Genomic DNA, 18837 nt, shown 5'->3' with positions numbered 1-18837 from the left:
TCTATTTTTCCTCACCCCTATTGTGGCCATTACTATCACTAGATTTTCCCCTCCGCTTTCAGCCCTACACTATCAGTACTAGGATACAGATCTACCACCCTCAGCGCCATTCCCGGCCCCAAGAGAAACCTATCCATCCCAGCCAGATATTCCCAGCTTACCCCCGATCCGGCAAAACACATCCCAAGCCCCCATACCCCTTCTGATGGAAGTTGGGTCGGCTGCCACAAATTACCGGAGAGCGGCCGCATCCACTTATGGTATGGCGGACAGGCAGACAGCCAGATCACACGCTCCGGAGTGGGTGGCTACGCCGCTCGACTCCGGAGCTGTCGGGCTCACAAGCTCTACAACTAGAGCGTGGGAAAGGGGATCCCCTCCCCATCTTTCGCGTGTTTAGCGCTTGCGATGGGGGCAACATACCTCAGAGCAGCCAGCCAGCATGGGCACCAGAGTCTTAGAATAGAGCAATCACATGGTTGACATCCCCCCTCCATTGCACCAGAGTCCTGCTACAGGGGTTTAGGGAACGTTATTTTTGATCCCACGTCCCCACCTTATCCACATAGTACCTCAGATTGGGACACAGGTACCACCTCTTATGAGGCTTCTCTGCCACCCCTTGGCCTGAAGCTTTTCACCCTCTCCCACCCGTTTGTCAGAGCCCATGCACTGCTCAGTTATTAATGATGGATCCATCCATCCACCAACCACTTCACGGGACACCCCTACACCGGACATGTCTCCTTTGCTTTTTTCCTTGAAATCGCAGCATCAGGTCCCCACAACTACAGCACCCATTATTGCCTATTAGGCCCCCGCAAGGTAATTAAAATACTTAACACCCACTTCGGTGGTAGCAAAGCTAAGAAGGTTATGCAGACAACACGTGGGCCCACAGGACAATCAGGGGTTCCCATGGTGAGATGCGAGAAAAACACTCTGCTATCCGGTATTCGCCCTAGCATCAGGGATAAAATAAAGAAAGGGTTTTACGTTGAATTACTCGACCTGACCACCAGGACCCAAATGGAGCTCACCGCAGCAGGGACAAGAGGCATAGGTATTGAAGCATATAAAAATTTCCCAAATTGGATAAATGGATACTGCGGCGTGCTATCTGGAAACTAGACCTGAGGCGATCATTGACATGTGGAAATATTAACACCTCATAAGTGAGATGTTCATCTGCGATCGTCCAAGAACGTGTCGAGTTTATGATGGGTAATTTCGAGAAAAAGTTAGGGGACGGGCAGATTTACCATTAGGATTTGGAGACGTTGAGATCTGGTTGAAGCTGAACCGGGGATATATTGCCCCAGATCAGGTAGCTCAGGCAACACGGTTTCCTCCAACGGGGAGACGTAGTGCTCCCCATTTCAATAAAAACAGATGCTTCACATTTAAGAATTCATCATGCGGCAGGGGCAAATATTGGCACATCTGCTCCAGTTGTAGAGGAACACACCATGTTAAAGATTGCCCCAAGAAAGTCAGAGGAGCAGGCAGAGGATGCGGTAACACAGGAGGCGAAGCATAAAGCATTTTCCACTATCGTCATCCCAGTTTTAAACAGGTGGCTTAGTTTGTATCCCAATGTGTCCAAGGCTTCTTTCCTTCACGAAGGCTTCCGGGACAGTTTTCGCCTTCCCAATAAAGGTAGAATTTCCACGGAGACTGTCAGAAGTTTACGATCAGCTCACCTCCACCCAAACATACTCAATGAGAAAATATGCAAGGAGGTTAGCCTCGGACGCATGCTAGGTCCTTCCCCATCCCCTCCCCTCCTGGAATTAGTGATTTCACCCGTAGGCATGGCTCCCAAAAAACCTTAGGTATTTTCCGGCTCATACAGCATTTTTTCACCCCCCTGGAAGTTCAGTTAACGACACCATTGATCCAATAGTCAGCACAGTTACCTATCAATCATTCGAAGAAGCTTTGTCCATTATAAGAAATTTTGGGCAGGAGCGCTAATGGAAAAATGAGATATTGAATCCGTCTTTCTGATACTCCCACTCCACCGCTCGTCTTTTAAATATGTGGGTTTTAAAATACACATCGGATACTACATAGATAGGTGCCTTCCCATGGGATGTTCGGCCTCTTGTGCTTTCTTTGAGGTTTTCAGCTCCTTCCTACACTGGTGAATTTTAACAGGAATGGACAGTCATGGGAGAGCACACTACCTAGACGATATCCTGTTCATGGGCCCTCCCTCCTCCAATACTTGCACGGATACCCTGTTTGCTGCACAATGGGGGTCCCCATTGCCCGGGAAAAGACAGAAAAGCCTATTACCAGATTGTCTTTCCTCTGCATCAAAATAGACACAATCGAAGATTGTTATAGGGTTCCCCATGACAAGATCAGAAAGCTTAAATACTTAATCTCAGATATACTATCCCTTTCCAGTGCAATGCATCCAGTCCCTACTAGGTTCCCTTAGTAGGGATTGTAGAGTGATACAGATGGAGTTTTTTGTAGGAAGCTCCAAATGGCCACAGCCTGTTTTTCATGCCTACATGCACATGTTCGAGAGGGCGAAGAGTTTAGGGGAGATTTCAATAAGTGGTTACGTTTTTTAAAATCTTTCAATGGTAGCAGGATCTGGCCCACCCCACAAATATCCATCATAGCTTTGGATCTGCACACAAACGAATCGGGGGCAAATGATTTCAAGGGAAATGGTGTGCTTCCACTTGCCCACAGTCGTGGCGAATTAATGGACTGCTGCGTAATCTATTGACCCAAGAGCTTTTCCCATTTATAGTGGCCATGGAACTTTGGGCCCCCGGCCTCCGCAGCGGGAATGTGGGTTTCCGATACGATAATCTTGGCGTGGTCCAGGCAATCAACCGTCAGAGCGCTTCGTCCCACCCTGCAGTGAGTCCTGGTTCTTCGTCCATGAGTTACCAAGTTCATTGATATAAATCTTGCTCCTTTTGGTTCCTAATACCAATACCCTGTTCCAATATTGTTTTGGCCTAAAGACTTCTACATGATTGGGATATAATTCCCTTAAGACTTTTAGACCATTGGTGTGGCTTTAATAGCCTGTATCAATAGTGCTGTTTGGCACTTATCAACTGACGATTTCTATGTCTAATTGGAATATTTTATTGTTCATCATTCAGTTTATTTATACAATATATTTCATTGTTCTGTCATTGTATGTAATATATATATTTTTTACTATTGCATTCATTGATACTTTGCTAATATTATATACATGGGATATGTCTCCCTAATGGAACATTATTAGTTTGTTTTTATATTTATCTTTCGATGTTATATATGTCCAGGGTCATATGACCTTGGCTAAATAAATATTTTTGTTTTGATATATGCCGATTGGTTTTTATATTCATTTATATTTTTATTTCCTTCCTGGTATTTGTTTTGCGCTGGTAATTTCTTTTGGTATCCTGGTTCTTCGTTGCCTTGATTACGATATCAATTTTCGTGCCCGCCGGGTTCCCAGCGTGAACAACAGACTGGCAGATGCGCCGTCATGTTTCAACTGGCAACAACTTTAGATCCCTGGCTCCGCATGCGCTGCTTGAAGGTTTGACCTGTCCCCCTTATGTTTGGCAGATGGTAGAGCAGGTATAAGGGTCCTTGTGGAAACATCCCTGGCCCCAACTACTAGAAACACATACCGTTCGGCATGGCAGCGATGGGTAATTTCCAAGCTGGACACCCCTCCAACACCTCTGACCCGTCTGATGGTATGATCGAGTTCATGTGGGATCGTTATAGAGACGGAATCTCAAAAGCTACAATGGCCTCCACCCTGACAGGAATCTATTTCATGGCCAAACTGCAATGTTACACAGACCCCACTAAAGCTTTCATCATAAACAAAGCCCTCAAATGTTGGGCACAACTTCACTCCACTTTAGCCGACAGTCGTAGACCAAGTGACCACAACATACTATCCCCACTGATTTTAGCCCTGACGGACATTACCAGAGATACATACGAAGCTTTGCTGTTTAGTGTTGCTTTTTCAATAGTTATCACTGTGCTTTTAGAGTCAGGTAAATGGTAGCACAATCCTTAATATCCATAGCTACAGCACTGATAACCAAACACACCATATGTCTACGCTCTATGGTAAAGTGTGAAATAACTAGTTCCAAAACTGATCCAATGGCCACTGGTTGTAACAGATCAAAACTTTTCCCAGTAGACTCGCCAATTTGCGCCTCCCAAATCTCCATATGGTTGATTCACAAGGATGGCTCTCCCCTCACCAGGTTCCAATTTAACACCCTTTTGAATCCAACCCTTGCACATATAGGCTTGAACCCAGCACTATATGGCAGCCATTCGTTTAGGATTGGGGCAGCTACTGCTGCGGCCGCTGGCGGAGCTACAGCGCCCAAAATACAATCACTAGGGTGTTGGAAATCTAACACATACAAGAGGTACATCAGGCCAGATGAATAAGGTACTTGTTACATTTTCTTTCTACATTCTCCACCCTATGGCGGCGACCCAAGGCTCCTCCACCCGGCATTTTTAGCGGTGACATGAAGGGACTTTTTCTATTTTCTCCTTGGATCAAGATCTGATTAGTGGTGGCCTCCGAGGTTTTATGGGTTCTTACCTTGGGTCAACGCTCCTTTTCTCCTATATATTACTTCTTCTCCGTAGTTGCAACAATTAACCTTCTATTGCTTACTAGTTCTTGATGTTTTAGGGTTTACTTTAATTGTATTTATATATATATATATATATTTCCCTGGACTATAACGAGATACTAGAGGTAGATCAACACCCAAGTTTATATATAATTTATCAGCTACATAAATGCCCCCATCGTATAACAACCTTTCAATCGTGGCTGTATCATATCACTGTGTTATATCTCTAGAATACAAGACACTCTCAGGAAATGTCTGGGTATTATATGTGTGTGTAACTGAATGATAAACACCAATAATAGGCCCAAATATACATAGAAAAATAAGACAATCATTTCAGATTCGATAAGAAAAAAATAATTTATTGTAACAATAATAATAATAGTGGATTATTTGTGACTAAGTTATAATCTTCATCACAATACCAGACAATATCATATCCGGCTCTACTGAAGGGTTCATTCACCATTTTAGTCCTTTTCATTTCTTTTCTTGCCTTTCTTAATTGTTAAACAATTTCGGCTGTCAATGGACCTGTAGAGCAAAATCATAGCAAATATGAGATGTAGAATTTGTAATACGAATAAATAATAAAATTGAGTTTAGAACTGTTTTTGGACTCGAGTGCTGCATTTATCAACTTTACTTTGTGCTTCTTAGCACATTTTTTGGACCACTAGTCATATTTAAGTTGAGTCAGACTCCCCCTTATTGTGACAATACAGTATTACAATTTCATGAGTAAAACCCAGTCAGAAGGGAAGTGTGACAGCCCACGCAGGACTCCCCTGGTTCTCGCTGACCCGGGGGTATATTTACTAATCTGCGGGTTTGAAAAAGTGGAGATGTTGCCTATAGCAACCAATCAGATTCTAGTTATCATTTATTTACATTCTACAAACTGACAGCTAGAATCTGATTGGTTGCTATAGGCAACATCTCCACTGTTTCAATCCCGCAGTTTAGTAAATCTACCCCCGGTCTTTTTTCCAGATGTGGGTGTTCCTGCTAGATTGTGTGGTCGCTGTACCCACACATGGACACCCCCCTCACCCCCCATCTATGATAACCAGGGCACAGGGAACTGTGGAATAGAATCATACTGTAACCATAGCAACCAGTTACATTCTAGATGTCATTTATCTAGTCCATGTGGGAAAATGAGAGCAGCTCTCTGATTGGTTGCTGTGAGTTGCTGTAGTTGTTTTGCCCAGTGACTTGTGCACCGGTGTTCATAAATATCCCCATTGTACCTGAGCAGTAAATAGTCGTTAATGCTCCTTTCACAATAAGGACAGAATTAGAGTCCCAGACGTAACACACTTCTGCTGCATTAATATAATTCAATTACTATTATTTTATAGATGGTAAAGTTTTGTTCCCACGTCACAACTTTGTAAAGACGTTTAACGCCTTATCAGATACTGATCTGTTGCATGCAGTACCGCCATGGCCATGACATGATGGGGGCGTGGCCACGTAGTGATGGGGGTGTGGTCACAACTTTAAAAGCGCTAGTGATGTTTCCATGCCCCATCATGCCGTAGCCACGCCCCCTGTCCCAAGGCCGCCTACCCTAATGATGGGTGGTATGTAATAAAACATTAGCTATTAGTATAATAGTCTAACACTACTATAGGAGGACAATTACGTTTAGTAGCTCCCACCACTTCCAGTAAACATCATATGTAGTCAGAGTTACTGTACGTTAGATGTTACAATGGAGTTTGATTACTGTACCTGTATCTGTGCCGGAGCGGACGAAGCTGGAGATTAATGGCACCAGGCTTCTTACTGCCGAACTTATTATGTCCCACAGACTCCACCAGGCGCTCTGTCTCCTTCCTTCATCCCGTCCCTCCATCTCGTCACACTTGCCACCAATGTCCCCATCATCATCATTAAGGTCTATGTCGACCCAAACTTCTGATGGTCTGGTGATCCCCAGTAACTCTGCGTTTGTCATGTTTCTAAATAAGTCAACTCTCACGTCCTCCATGATTATCTTCCAGCCACTGAAAGTGAAGTCTGACTCCAAGATCAACGATCAAGAACTGAATGATCGGTAAACTCACCGTGACAGTGTATGATGTCACAAAGCCCAGAATCTGAGTGATTGTGACATCACACTACATCATCAGGGGTCAAAATGATTGGATGTCAGTTTTAGCAATCATTTTATATTAAATAAAGCTTTAAAAAAAGTGGTAATAGATAGTGAACTACAATGTCTTATGTTATCTTGGCTGTCAGAGGAGCTTTGACTCATAACTGAAATCATCTATACATTGCTCGCTGAATTTTGCCATATTTCTGAGAAAGATTGTCCCACTGAATAGATACATTAGTATGGAACCAGAAATGTATGTTGCAACTAACCTTTTTATTTTTAAAATAAATGTAACAAATATAACTGTCATTAATACCTATCCATGTCTATACGCACAGGTCACACACTGATCTAAATGTTCATTATAACCCCCTATTGTCACGTACTGATTACGGTGGAATAATATACCAGATCTGTATGGAAAGTGACTTGTAGAGAGATATTGGAGAGGGGATTTTTAAAGAAAATAATACTAAACCTAATTTCAGGTGTGTAGTTCCTCGTTAGATGTTAAATATACAGGAAATAATTCTGTAGTAGATAATTTTTATTTGAGATGGAGAAATTGGTTTGATCCAACTATGTACGAGCCCTGTAGACTCACGGTGGATGGAATCAGTAAGGATTGATAAACCTGACAGTGGTCTTATAAATGGATCTTACAGTCACTGTGCCCTCTTACCCTCAGGGTAGGGGAACACATTCTGTATAGGTGGGGTATATCCACAATTAATGAGCTACATTGATACATTGTATCAGTCTATTGCACCGTGGGATCATGATAATGTATATTGACGTTCGAAATCCCCTAACGGCTGAATGATAAAACTGGACATCTATTGAGCATTAGTCATATTGGTTTAAGCTGGCGCTGGTCTAATCCCCTCATACATATTAGTGTTGCTTGATTTGCCTATATTTATTTTATATCTTACTTAGCCTTGCGCAAACTATTTTTTTATGTAATACAATTTGTCTCTAACTTCACATCTCCCAATTTTTATTTACATCAATACTTTAATAAATCCCAAATACATTGTTTCTGTACTTATCAATACCCATATACGTGTTGGAGTAACCAGGTAACACATAGATCTTCTCTTGTTTGCTCCACATCTGTCGTGGGGATCCCCCCTTTGAAAGGGCGGTTGAAATGCTCGATACCATCATTATGGGGGGACTTGTATAAAGCCAGGGTAAAGGGGGGGTGTGATCCCCAGGCCTGGAGGTGCCAGGGGTCATTGAGGGCCCCCTCTTATTGGTTGTGATAATTACAGTTATAGCTGGAACTGATGGATGCTGTTTTCTTTGACACTTTTCATCAGATGGATTGTAAAATAAAGCTGTGACCTCTTTTTCACCAAACAAATCTCATGTCTTTATTTCAAGGAAAAGGGGGGTGGGCAGCAAGAAAGGGGGTATCAGCCATTAGGCATGTAACTGGGTAAAATAATAATATGTCGGTATATCTACAGTATAGTGTATGTGTTGCCCATAGCAACCAATCAGATTCCACCTTTATATTCTAGAATGCAGTAGATAAATGGTAGCTAGAATCTGATTGGTTGCTATGGGCAACACCTAAACTTTTTCTTTTTAGAATGGTTGATACGTCTACCCCCCAGTCTTTAGTTTTCAGGGCCTTCGTTTTCAAAATATAATTTTATATAAATGTATTTGTGTGAAAGTAAATACCCTGGGTAACCTGCAATGTGTTTCTTTTTCATTTGCAATATTTTGGACAATATCTTGTGACAGTCCACATGTCCCTATTTTTATTGCAACATACGTGTAATTCAACTGTTCGGAGAGTTGTGACTGTAACATTGGGCTCTATCTTCAACAAAAGTGGGTGATAAGTGTTTGTGTACTTCCCGACAGCGGAAGAGGGGGCGTGGTCAAATCACGAAGGGGGGTGGTCAAATAACGAATAGTATAATAGTACAATGAAGATGAAATAAGGCTGTATAGACGGGTCCCCCAGCAGTGTGCCTTGTACACACCATGAAGGGAAGTGGATGTCTTTATAGGAAAGCTGAATATGGTGTTTGTAGGAGATCACATTTATGTATAACCCGTGTGTACGTCAGTGGTTGTTTGGTTGAGTGGTCTATCTGAGGTCTAAGTGACCGGAGACCTCTATTTGCCCAATCAGTGAAGGACTGATTGCCTCAGCAGTGTGAAGTTATATATTTCCTAACAAGGACAGAAGAGGATATGATAGATAACAAGGAGATATCTGTCTAATCGTCTGCCACGTGCCCCACATGAATTAGTATAGGACCTTTTACATTTGTTTCATTAAATTTATTTTTGTGCCGTTCAAGAATTTTGTACTGGAAGAGAAAGTTTTTTTTCCTGGCATATATTAGCCCAGACGTCACATACATGTACCCAGTCACGTATATATAACTTAGCTGGGCAGCATCATTATAATGAAGGGTGTTTAGAAGATCGATGCCTCCAATGGATTTTGATTGTTGTAGCGCAATTAGGAAATGAAGATTTCTGTACCGTATTAGTCGGCATTGAGGCGATATCTGCCGGCATCTCAGGGCTTATTGAATCTGCCCCTTGGACTTTTGTTTTGCCATGTGACATTGAAATTTATTTCACTCATATAACACATCACCATCTTCGTTTATTTATATGACGCCACATGTTCACTAGCGCCTAACATACATGACAAGCATGATAAGAGTAAGCAAATGTTGACCACAGCCCTTTAAAGTGGCTACGACACACCGCAGGGGAGGATGGCAGACTGTTGTGGAGGAGCCTGGCCCTTCAAGTTCATGACCAAGGAAAGGGCTCCAGCAATGCGATTGGATTGTCTCGGCAGGAAGAGCAGGATCCCCCGGGTCACCTCCGGTAACCCCAAGAGACTGCGGGACCAGGGGCCAAATCGTGGGGACTTGGCCTGCTGGTAGCCCGCATGGACAAGGGGGAAGGGGGGGCGGGAGTGTGGCTGGATCACTTATAGATAATTTATAGTATAATATTTATTTATATTAGTGGTGCGCAGCTTAGGGTAGATGCCAGGTGATTTGGTTACCCAGCAGTTAGAGCCATAGATCAAGCATGCAAACAGTGAGAAGATCAATGCTAGAATCTATTAATGATATCAGGCACCACCGGTGACGTGACCTAGTAACACGGGATGTGATTGTGTTTATATATGGTGGCAATAACAAGACGATAGTAGATCGCCAAGACCCAAGCTGGAGGCTTTATAATAATGATTATTCATATGCTTATTGTTACGTATACTGTATTATTATTATTATCTTTGACTTATATGTACTACTACATGTGTTTTAAGTTGTTGATAAAGATTTCTAAAAATAAAATGAATGAGACTTAGGACAGGAAAGTAGTGGCTTAAACACGCTAATCATGTCATTACGCCCTGTCTCCGCCCTGGATCCGGTAGAGTGCCAGCTCTTACGGGAGTACGGAGAGTAGCCGAGTGTACTCTATGCCCTGTACCCCAGTATAAAGACCAACAGAAGTGGTACTGCACAGCCATCTCTGTTAAAGTAGTATTTCATAAATAAGGAGAATCACATTTTTCCCCAGAGATTTTTTTCTGGTGTGATAATCTTGGTGTGGTCCAGGCAGTCAACCATCAGAGAGCTTTGTTCCAGTGAATTTACTCAGAGTCCTTGTTCTTCGTTGCCTTGATTATGATATCAATTTTTGTGCCCGCCAGGTTCCCAGCGTGGACAACAGACTGGCAGATGCGCCGTCGTGTTTCAACTGGCAACAACTTTAGATCCCTGGCTCCCCATGCGCAGCTTGATGGTTTGACATGTCCCCCTTATGTTTGGCAGATGGTAGAGCATGCATAAGGGTCTGTCACTCACCAGACCGTGAGTGCCTCTGCGCTGGTGCGTGGTTCTCTATCCTTCCTGCCGGCGCCTGTCTTGAGCCGCGGCCGTCCGCCATCTTGATGGACTGCGCATGCGCAGCATCCATGAACTCTTATGACCTTGCTTTTAACCTAATTGGTGGATCAATCACCTCTTCCTATTTAAGGCACCTGTGGCCATGGTATCGTTGCCTGATCTTGAGTCTCATTACCTGTGAGTCTCTGAAGGTGTCTCCTGTGTCCTGCTCGTATCTTCAGTTTCCTGCTGGATTACCTGCTCTGCTCATCGGCGGTTCCCATACCGGCTACTGACTCCTGTGTCCTGCTCGTGTCTTCAGCTGTCGGCTGGATTACCTGCTCTGCTCATCGGCGGTTCCCATACCCGCTACTGTCTCCTGTGTCCTGCCCGTGTCTTCAGCTGTCTGCTGGATTACCTGCTCTGCTCATCGGCGGTTCCCATACCCGCTACAGTCTCTCAGCTCTTCTGCTGTGCCTGCATATCCTCGTTGGACAAGCTTCTCTACTCAGCAGCGGTATGCATACTTGTTATTGACTATCAGTTGTTATCCTGCATATCCGCTTTGGACAAGCCTCTCTACTCAGCAGCGGTATACATACCCGCTATAGACTATTAGCTGTGATGCTGCATATCTGTTTGGGACTAGCTCCTCTGCTCTCCAATTGTATTTATACAGTTATAGACTCTTATCACTCCTCCACTAATCCGCACCTAGACAAGTCTTCCCTTCACAGCAGTGGTACAACTTGCTATATGCAGACCACTGACTCTCCCGCTACCTACCTGCACCTGGACAAGTCTTCCCTTCACAGCAGTGGTACAACTTGCTATCCGCAGACCACTGACTCTCCCGCTACCTGCACCTGGACAAGTCTTCCCTTCACAGCAGTGGTACAACTTGCTATCCGCAGACCACTGACTCTCCCGTTACCTTCCTTCACCTGTTCACGTCCACTCTACTCTCCTACCCGTACAGCTGCAAGTCGCTGACTCTCCTACCAGTATAGCTGCAAGTCGCTGACTCTCCTACCAGTATAGCTGCAAGTCACTGACTCTCATCTATTCCATTGGCATTCTCTCTCCATCTGCTGTTATATACGTTCCTACTATTCACCCTACTGCCAGAGGACCGCTGTGTAAACCTTGCCCCTCTGGTAAGCATTATCAACTGGTGAATCCTGGTCAGAACTCCTAGTGCCCGTGACAGGGTCCTTACTGAAACATCACTGGCCCCAACTGCTAAAAACACATACCGTTCGGCATGGCAACGATGGGTACTTTTCCAGGCTGGACACCCCTAAAACACCTCCAACCCCTCCCATGGTATGATCGAGTTCATGTGGGAAAGTTATAGAGAAGGAATCTCAAAATCTACAATGGCCTCCACCCTGCCAGGAATCTCTTTAATGGCCAAACTGCAAGGTTACCCAGACCTTACTAAAGCTTTCATCATTTCCTCAAATGTTGGGCAAAACTTCACTCCACTTTAGCCGACAGTCGTAGACCAATTGACCACACCATACTATCTAGACTGATTTTAGCCCTGACGGACATTACCAGAGATACATACGAAGCTTTGCTGTTTAGTGTTGCTTTTTCAATGGTTATCAGGGGGGCTTTTAGTGAAATGGTGGCATAATCCAAGAAATCCATAGGTACAGCACTGTTTACCAAATATACCATATGTCTACGCTCTGTGGTAAAGTGTAAAATAACTAGTTCCAAAACTGATCAAATGGCCACCGGCTAGTATTGAAAGCCTAAACAGATCAAATATTTTTCCCAGTAGCATTGTGCCTTAGACTCTCCAATTTGCAATTCCCTCCTTACTGGTCTTGCCAAAGTCAGACTTAAACCCCTACAATCTATTTTGAACGCAGCGGCTAGATTGATTTTCCTTGCAAACCGTTCTTCCTCTGCTGATCCACTCTGTCAGTCTCTACATTTGTTGCCTTTACATTTCAACAAATCCAATATAAAATTCTTCTACTAACATACAAGGCCGTCAACAAAATTGCACCGACATACATCTCCTCACTTGTCTCGAAATATCTCCCAACTCGACACCTCCATTCTGCACAAGATCTGCGTCTCTCTTCCACTCTCATCACATCCTCCCATTCTCGGTTACAGGACTTTTTTCGGGCTGCACCCACTTTGTGGAATTCCCTCCCTCGGAAAGTAAGACTTTCCTCTAGTCTTCAAACCTGCAAGTGTTCTCTGAAAACCCACCTCTTCAGACAAGCTTATAATATTCCTCAACCACCATCTTAATCTTCCTAGGTTACCCTATTACCACCCTCTACACAGCTAGCACAAGAACAACCCTCTGATCAACATAGTTGTGTAACCGATCACACAGCCCACTAAGTACTTTTACCTTTTGTTAGCAGTCGCAGTCGCGGCGGCCGCGAGCACCGCCGTGACTTTCACCTGGTTCCTGTAGGCGTCCCGGTCGTCGCTATGGCGACCGGGACGTCACTTCCTGCCATTACCCGACCGTTGCCAGGGCAACGGTCGGACAATAACTTCAGGGGCGCTGCGTCCCTGCAGCCAGGAACAGCCGGGCGCATGCGCAGAAGCGCCCACAAGCCTGTGGGCTGATTAGTGTGGTAGGGTTGAGCCTGCCCATGTGATTTCAGAGCTAGGCTCTGATTGGCCACTACTGGTATTTAAGGCAGTGAGGTCTGCAGCCTCACTGCCGGTTATAGCGTTCTGTCCTCAGTCCTGCTGCCTGCTTGTGCTATCCGTTTGGTTCTTGCTACCTTGGATTTGACTACCCGTGTTTTGACCCCTGCTTGTTCTTGGACCTGTGACCCTTCTCTTCTGACCTCGACCTTTTGCCTGGATTTTGGATTTTGCTTCTCTGCCTGTGTGTCTGACCCTTTGCTTGTCTCTGGATTTTGCATCTGTGCTTGTGACCCTTTGACCTAGGATTCTGCTTAACTGCAGCCTGCCAATCACTCCACTCCTGGGTACTCCTTTAAGCCAGTATACGTTACTCGACCCTCGGTCGGCCCGCAGCCCAGTCTGTCCCCACCACTAGAGGCTCCAGCGAACACCGGGCTTTCAGAGTAGTCCCCGAGTTTCACTGTACTGGCTTGGGAGTTCCTAACACCTTTGCATTCTAGCTGGTCCATTGTGCAATATGATGTAGCACATGCCCTTGTGTTTCAAACTCCCATTGTCCCATAGATTGTAAGCTTGCGAGCAGGGTTCTCTTACCTCTCTGTCTGTATGTATCACCCAGTATTATTTTATTAATGTCTGTTCCTAATTGCAAAGCGCTACGGAATTTACTGACGCTATATAAATAAATGTTGATGATGATATGGCACCCATTCGTTTAGGATTGGGGCAGCTACTGCTGCGGCCGCTGGCGGAGCTACAGCTCCCGAAATACAATCACTAGGGTGTTGGAAATCTAACACATACAAGAGGTACATCAGGCCAGATGAATAAGGTACTTGTTACATTTTCTATCTAGATTTTCCACCCTATGGCGGCGACCCAAGGCTCCTCCACCCGGCGTTTTTAGCAGGAACATGAAGGGATGTTTCCTACGTTCTCCTTGGATCAAGATCTGAATAGTGGTGGCCTCCGAGGTTTTATGGGTTCTTACCTTGGGTCAATGTTCCTTTTCTCCTATATATTCCTTCTCCGTAGTTGCAAAAATTAACCTTCTATTACTTACTAGTTTTTGATGTTTTTGGGCTTAGTTTAATTGTATTTATATATATATATATATATATATATATATATATATATATATATATATATATATATATTTCCCTGGACTATAACGAGATACTAGAGGTAGATCAACACCCAAGTTTATATATAATTTATCAGCTACATAAAGGCCCCAATCGTATAACAACCTTTCAATCGTGGCTGTATCATATCACTGTGTTATATCTCTAGAATACAAGACACTCTCAGGAAATGTCTGGGTATTATATGTGTGTGTAGCTGAATGATAAACACCAATAATAGGCCCAAATATACATAGAAAAATAAGACAATCATTTCAGATTCGATAAGAAAAAAATAATTTATTGTAACAATAATAATAATAGTGGATTATTTGTGACCAAGTTATAATCTTCATCACAATACCAGACATTATCATATCCGGCTCTACTGAAGGGTTCATTCACCATTTTAGTCCTTTTCATTTCTTTTCTTAATTTTTAAACAATTTCGGCTGTCAATGGACCTGTAGAGCAAAATCAAGCAAATAGATTATAAGATGTAGAATTTTTAATAACAATAAATAATAAAATTGACTTTAGAACTGTTTTTGGACTGGAGTGCTGCATTTATCAACCTTACTTCCTGCTTCTTAGCATATATTTTGAACCACTAGTCATATTTCAGTTGAGTAAGCCCCCCCCCCCCTCTTCTTGTGGCAATACAGCAGTGTTGTCCAACCCGCGGCCTGCGGGCCACTTGCGGCCCAGCAAGCCTGTAAATGTGGCCCAGAAGGAGTTTTAGTTATGGCAAGGGGGCAGCGCTCTTAATGGAAAAAAAACAACACAACTTTGTAAAGACGTTTAACACCTTATCAGATACTGATCTGTTGTATGCAGTACCCCCATGGCCATGATGTGGGCGTGGCCACTTAGCGATGAGGGCGTGGTCACAACTTTGAAAGCGCTAGTGATGTTGCCATGCCCCCATCATGCCATAGCCACGCCCCCTGTCCCAAGGCCGCCTACCCTAATGATGGGTGGTATGTAATAAAACATTAGCTATTAGTATCATTATAATAGTCTAACACTACTATAGGAGGACAATTACGTTTAGTAGCTCCCACCACTTCCAGTAAACATCATATGTAGTCAGAGTTACTGTACGTTAGATGTTACAATGGAGTTTGATTACTGTACCTGTATCTGTGCCGGAGCGGACGAAGCTGGAGATTAATGGCACCAGGCTTCTTACTGCCGAACTTATGATGTCCCAGAGACTCCACCAGGTGCTCTGTCTCCTGCTCCTCTCTTCCTCCCGTCCCTCCATCTCATAACACTTGCCACCAATGTCCCCATCATCATCATTAAGGTCTATGTCGACCCAAACTTCTGATGGTCTGGTGATCCCCAGTAACTCTGCGTTTGTCATGCTGGTAAATAAGTCAACTCTCACGTCCTCCATGATTATCTTCCAGCCACTGAAAGTGAAGTCTGACTCCAAGATCAACGATCAAGAACTGAATGATCGGTAAACTCACCGTGACAGTGTATGATGTCACAAAGCCCAGAATCTGAGTGATTGTGACATCACACTACATCATCAGGGGTCAAAATGATTGGATGTCAGTTTTAGCAATCATTTTATATTAAATAAAGCTTTAAAAAAAAGTGGTAATAGATAGTGAACTACAATGTCTTATGTTATCTTGGCTGTCAGAGGAGCTTTGACTCATAACTGAAATCATCTATACATTGCTCGCTGAATTTTGCCATATTTCTGAGAAAGATTGTCCCACTGAACAACTGAATAGATACATTAGTGTGGAACCAGAAATGTATGTTGCAACAAACCTTTTTATTTTTAAAATAAATGTAACAAATACAACTGTCATTAATGCCTATCCATGTCTATACGCACAGGTCACACACTGATCTAAATGTTCATTATAACCCCCTATTGTCACGTGCTGATTACGGTGGAATAATATACCAGATCTGTATGGAAAGTGACTTGTAGAGAGATATTGGTGAGGGGATTTTTAAAGAAAATAATACTAAACCTAATTTCAGGGGTGTAGTTCCTCTTTAGATGTTAAATATACAGGAAATAATTCTGTAGTATATAATTTTTATTTGAGATGGAGAATTTGGTTTGATCCAACTATGTACGAGCCCTGTAGACTCACGGTGGATGGAATCAGTAAGGATTGATAAACCTGACAGTGGTCTTATAAATGGATCTTACAGTCACTGTGCCCTCATACCCTCAGGGTAGGGGAAGACATTCTGTATAGGTGGGGTATATCCACAATTAATGAGCTACAGTGATACATTGTATCAGTCTATTGCACCGTGGGATCATGATAATGTGATTGCTGTTGGAAATCCCCTTACGGCTGAATGATAAAACTAGACATCTATTGAGTATTAGTCCTATTGGTTTAAGCTGGTGCTGGTCTAGCCCCCCTCATACATATTAGTGTTGCTTGATTTACCTATATTTATTTTACATCTTACTTAGCCTCACGCAAAGTATTATTTTCCGTAATACAATTTGTCTATAACTTCACATCTCCCAATTTTTATTTAATTCAATACTGTAATAAATCCCAAATACATTGTTTCTGTACTTATCAATACCCATATACGTGTTGGAGTAACCAGGTAACACATAGATCTTCTCTTGTTTGCTCCACATCTGCCGTGGGGATCCCCCCTTTGAAAGGGCGGTTGAAATGCTCGATACCATCATTATGGGGGGACTTGTATAAAGCCAGGGTAAAGGGCGTGTGATCCACAGGCCTGGAGGTGCCAGGGGGCATTGAGAGCCCCCTCTTATTGGTTGTGATAATTACGGTTATAGCTGGAACTGATGGATGCTGTTTTCTTTGACACTTTTCATAAGATGGATTGTAAAATAAAGCTGTGACCTCTTTTTCGCCAAACAAATCTCATGTCTTTATTTCAAGGAAAAGGGGGGTGGGCAGCAAGAAAGGGGGGAATCAGCCGTTAGGCATGTAATTGGGGAAAATAATAATATATTGTATATATACAGTATAGTGGATGTGCTGCCCATAGCAACCAATCAGATTCTAGCTCTCATGTTCTAGAATGTAGTAGATAAATGGTAGCTAAAATCTGATTGGTTGCTATGGGCAACACCACCACTTTTCGTATTAGAAGGTTTAATACGTCTACCCCCCAGTCTTTAGTTTTCAGGGCCTTCGTTTTCAAAATATAATTTTATAGAAATGTATTTGTGTGAAATTAAATATCCTGGGTAACCTGCAATGTGTTTCTTATTCATTTGCAATATTTTGGACAATATCTTGTGACGTCCACATGTCCCTATTTTTATTGTAACATACGTGTAATTCAACTGTTCGGAGAGTTGCGACTGTAACATTGGGCTCTATCTTCAGCAAAAGTGGGTGATAAGTCTTTGTGTACTTCCCGACAGCGGAAGAGGGGGCGTGGTCAAATCACAAAGGGGAGTGGTCAAATAACGAATAGTATAATAGTACAATGAAGTTGAAATAAGGCTGTATAGACGGGTCCCCCAGCAGTGTGCCTTGTACACACCATGAAGGGAAGTGGATGTCTTTATAGGAAAGCTGAATATGGTGTTGGTAAGAGATCACATTTGTGTGTAACCCGTGTGTACGTCAGTGGTTGTTTGGTTGAGGGGTCTATCTGAGGTCTAAGTGACCGGAGACCTCTATTTGCCCAATCAGTGAAGGACTGATTGCCTCAGCATTGTGAAGTTATATATTTCTTAACAAGGACATAAGAGGATATGATAGATAACAAGGAGATATCTGTCTAATCGTCTGCCACGTGCCCCACATGGATTAGTATAGGACCTTTTAAAATTGTTTCATTAAATTAATTTTTGTGCCGGTCAAGAGATTTAGTTTTGTACTGGAAAGAAAGTTTATTTTTCTGGGGATGTATTAACCTCTGGTTTCTCGTACATGTAGCCAGTCACGTATATAACTTAGCAGAACAGTATAATTATAACAAAGGGTGTTTGGAGGATTTGGTGCCTCCAATGGATTTTGATTGTTGTAACAGAATTAGGCTGATTCTTTGGGGCAGATTCAATTTAGCGCCAGGTGACGCCATGTGTCTACGGAACAGTCCGCAGAGACACATGGAGTCGAAATTTTTACTAAATTTACTAAAATTTACGCTCATTTGCCCTCACGTCCAATAGAGATGCAAGGGAAAACCAGTCAGAGATGACCCTGCCCGGGAGAGCTTACATTCTAGAGGGGGGGGGGGGTGAAGAGAGACAGTGGGATCAAGTAGGACAGTTAGTTTGGGGTATGTACCAGGTGACCAGGCAGTGTGGAGAGACATGAAGTTATGAAGGAACCAAGGCTGAGAGGCTGGGGAGGGGCTGCAGAGGTGGACACACCTCGGAAAGTGGGCAATGGCGGCATAGTTGGAAGCTAAAGTTGTCCTGAGTCTTGGGTGGAATATTAGTG

The 18837-nt window shown here is 43.3% G+C and overlaps 1 protein-coding gene across 5 annotated transcripts in view; it reads left to right on the top strand.

Annotated features, from left to right (window-relative positions):
• Positions 1–18837, top strand: part of PRUNE1 (prune exopolyphosphatase 1) — a 260920-nt gene that overhangs the window by 207732 nt on the left and 34351 nt on the right. The window contains exon 1 of one of the 5 annotated variants that reach the window (XM_075192266.1): positions 3496–3568. The exons of 2 other annotated variants lie outside the window; for them this stretch is intronic. In XM_075192266.1, the coding sequence (XP_075048367.1) occupies positions 3515–3568 (54 nt within the window). In that variant the 5' untranslated portion in view covers positions 3496–3514. 2 more of the 5 variants (XM_075192264.1, XM_075192267.1) reach the window with 2 other exon arrangements.

Source organism: Mixophyes fleayi, chromosome 12 (genome assembly GCF_038048845.1).
Source record: "Mixophyes fleayi isolate aMixFle1 chromosome 12, aMixFle1.hap1, whole genome shotgun sequence".
NCBI lineage: Eukaryota > Metazoa > Chordata > Amphibia > Anura > Limnodynastidae > Mixophyes > Mixophyes fleayi.
This window is presented reverse-complemented; position numbering and strand designations above follow the sequence as displayed.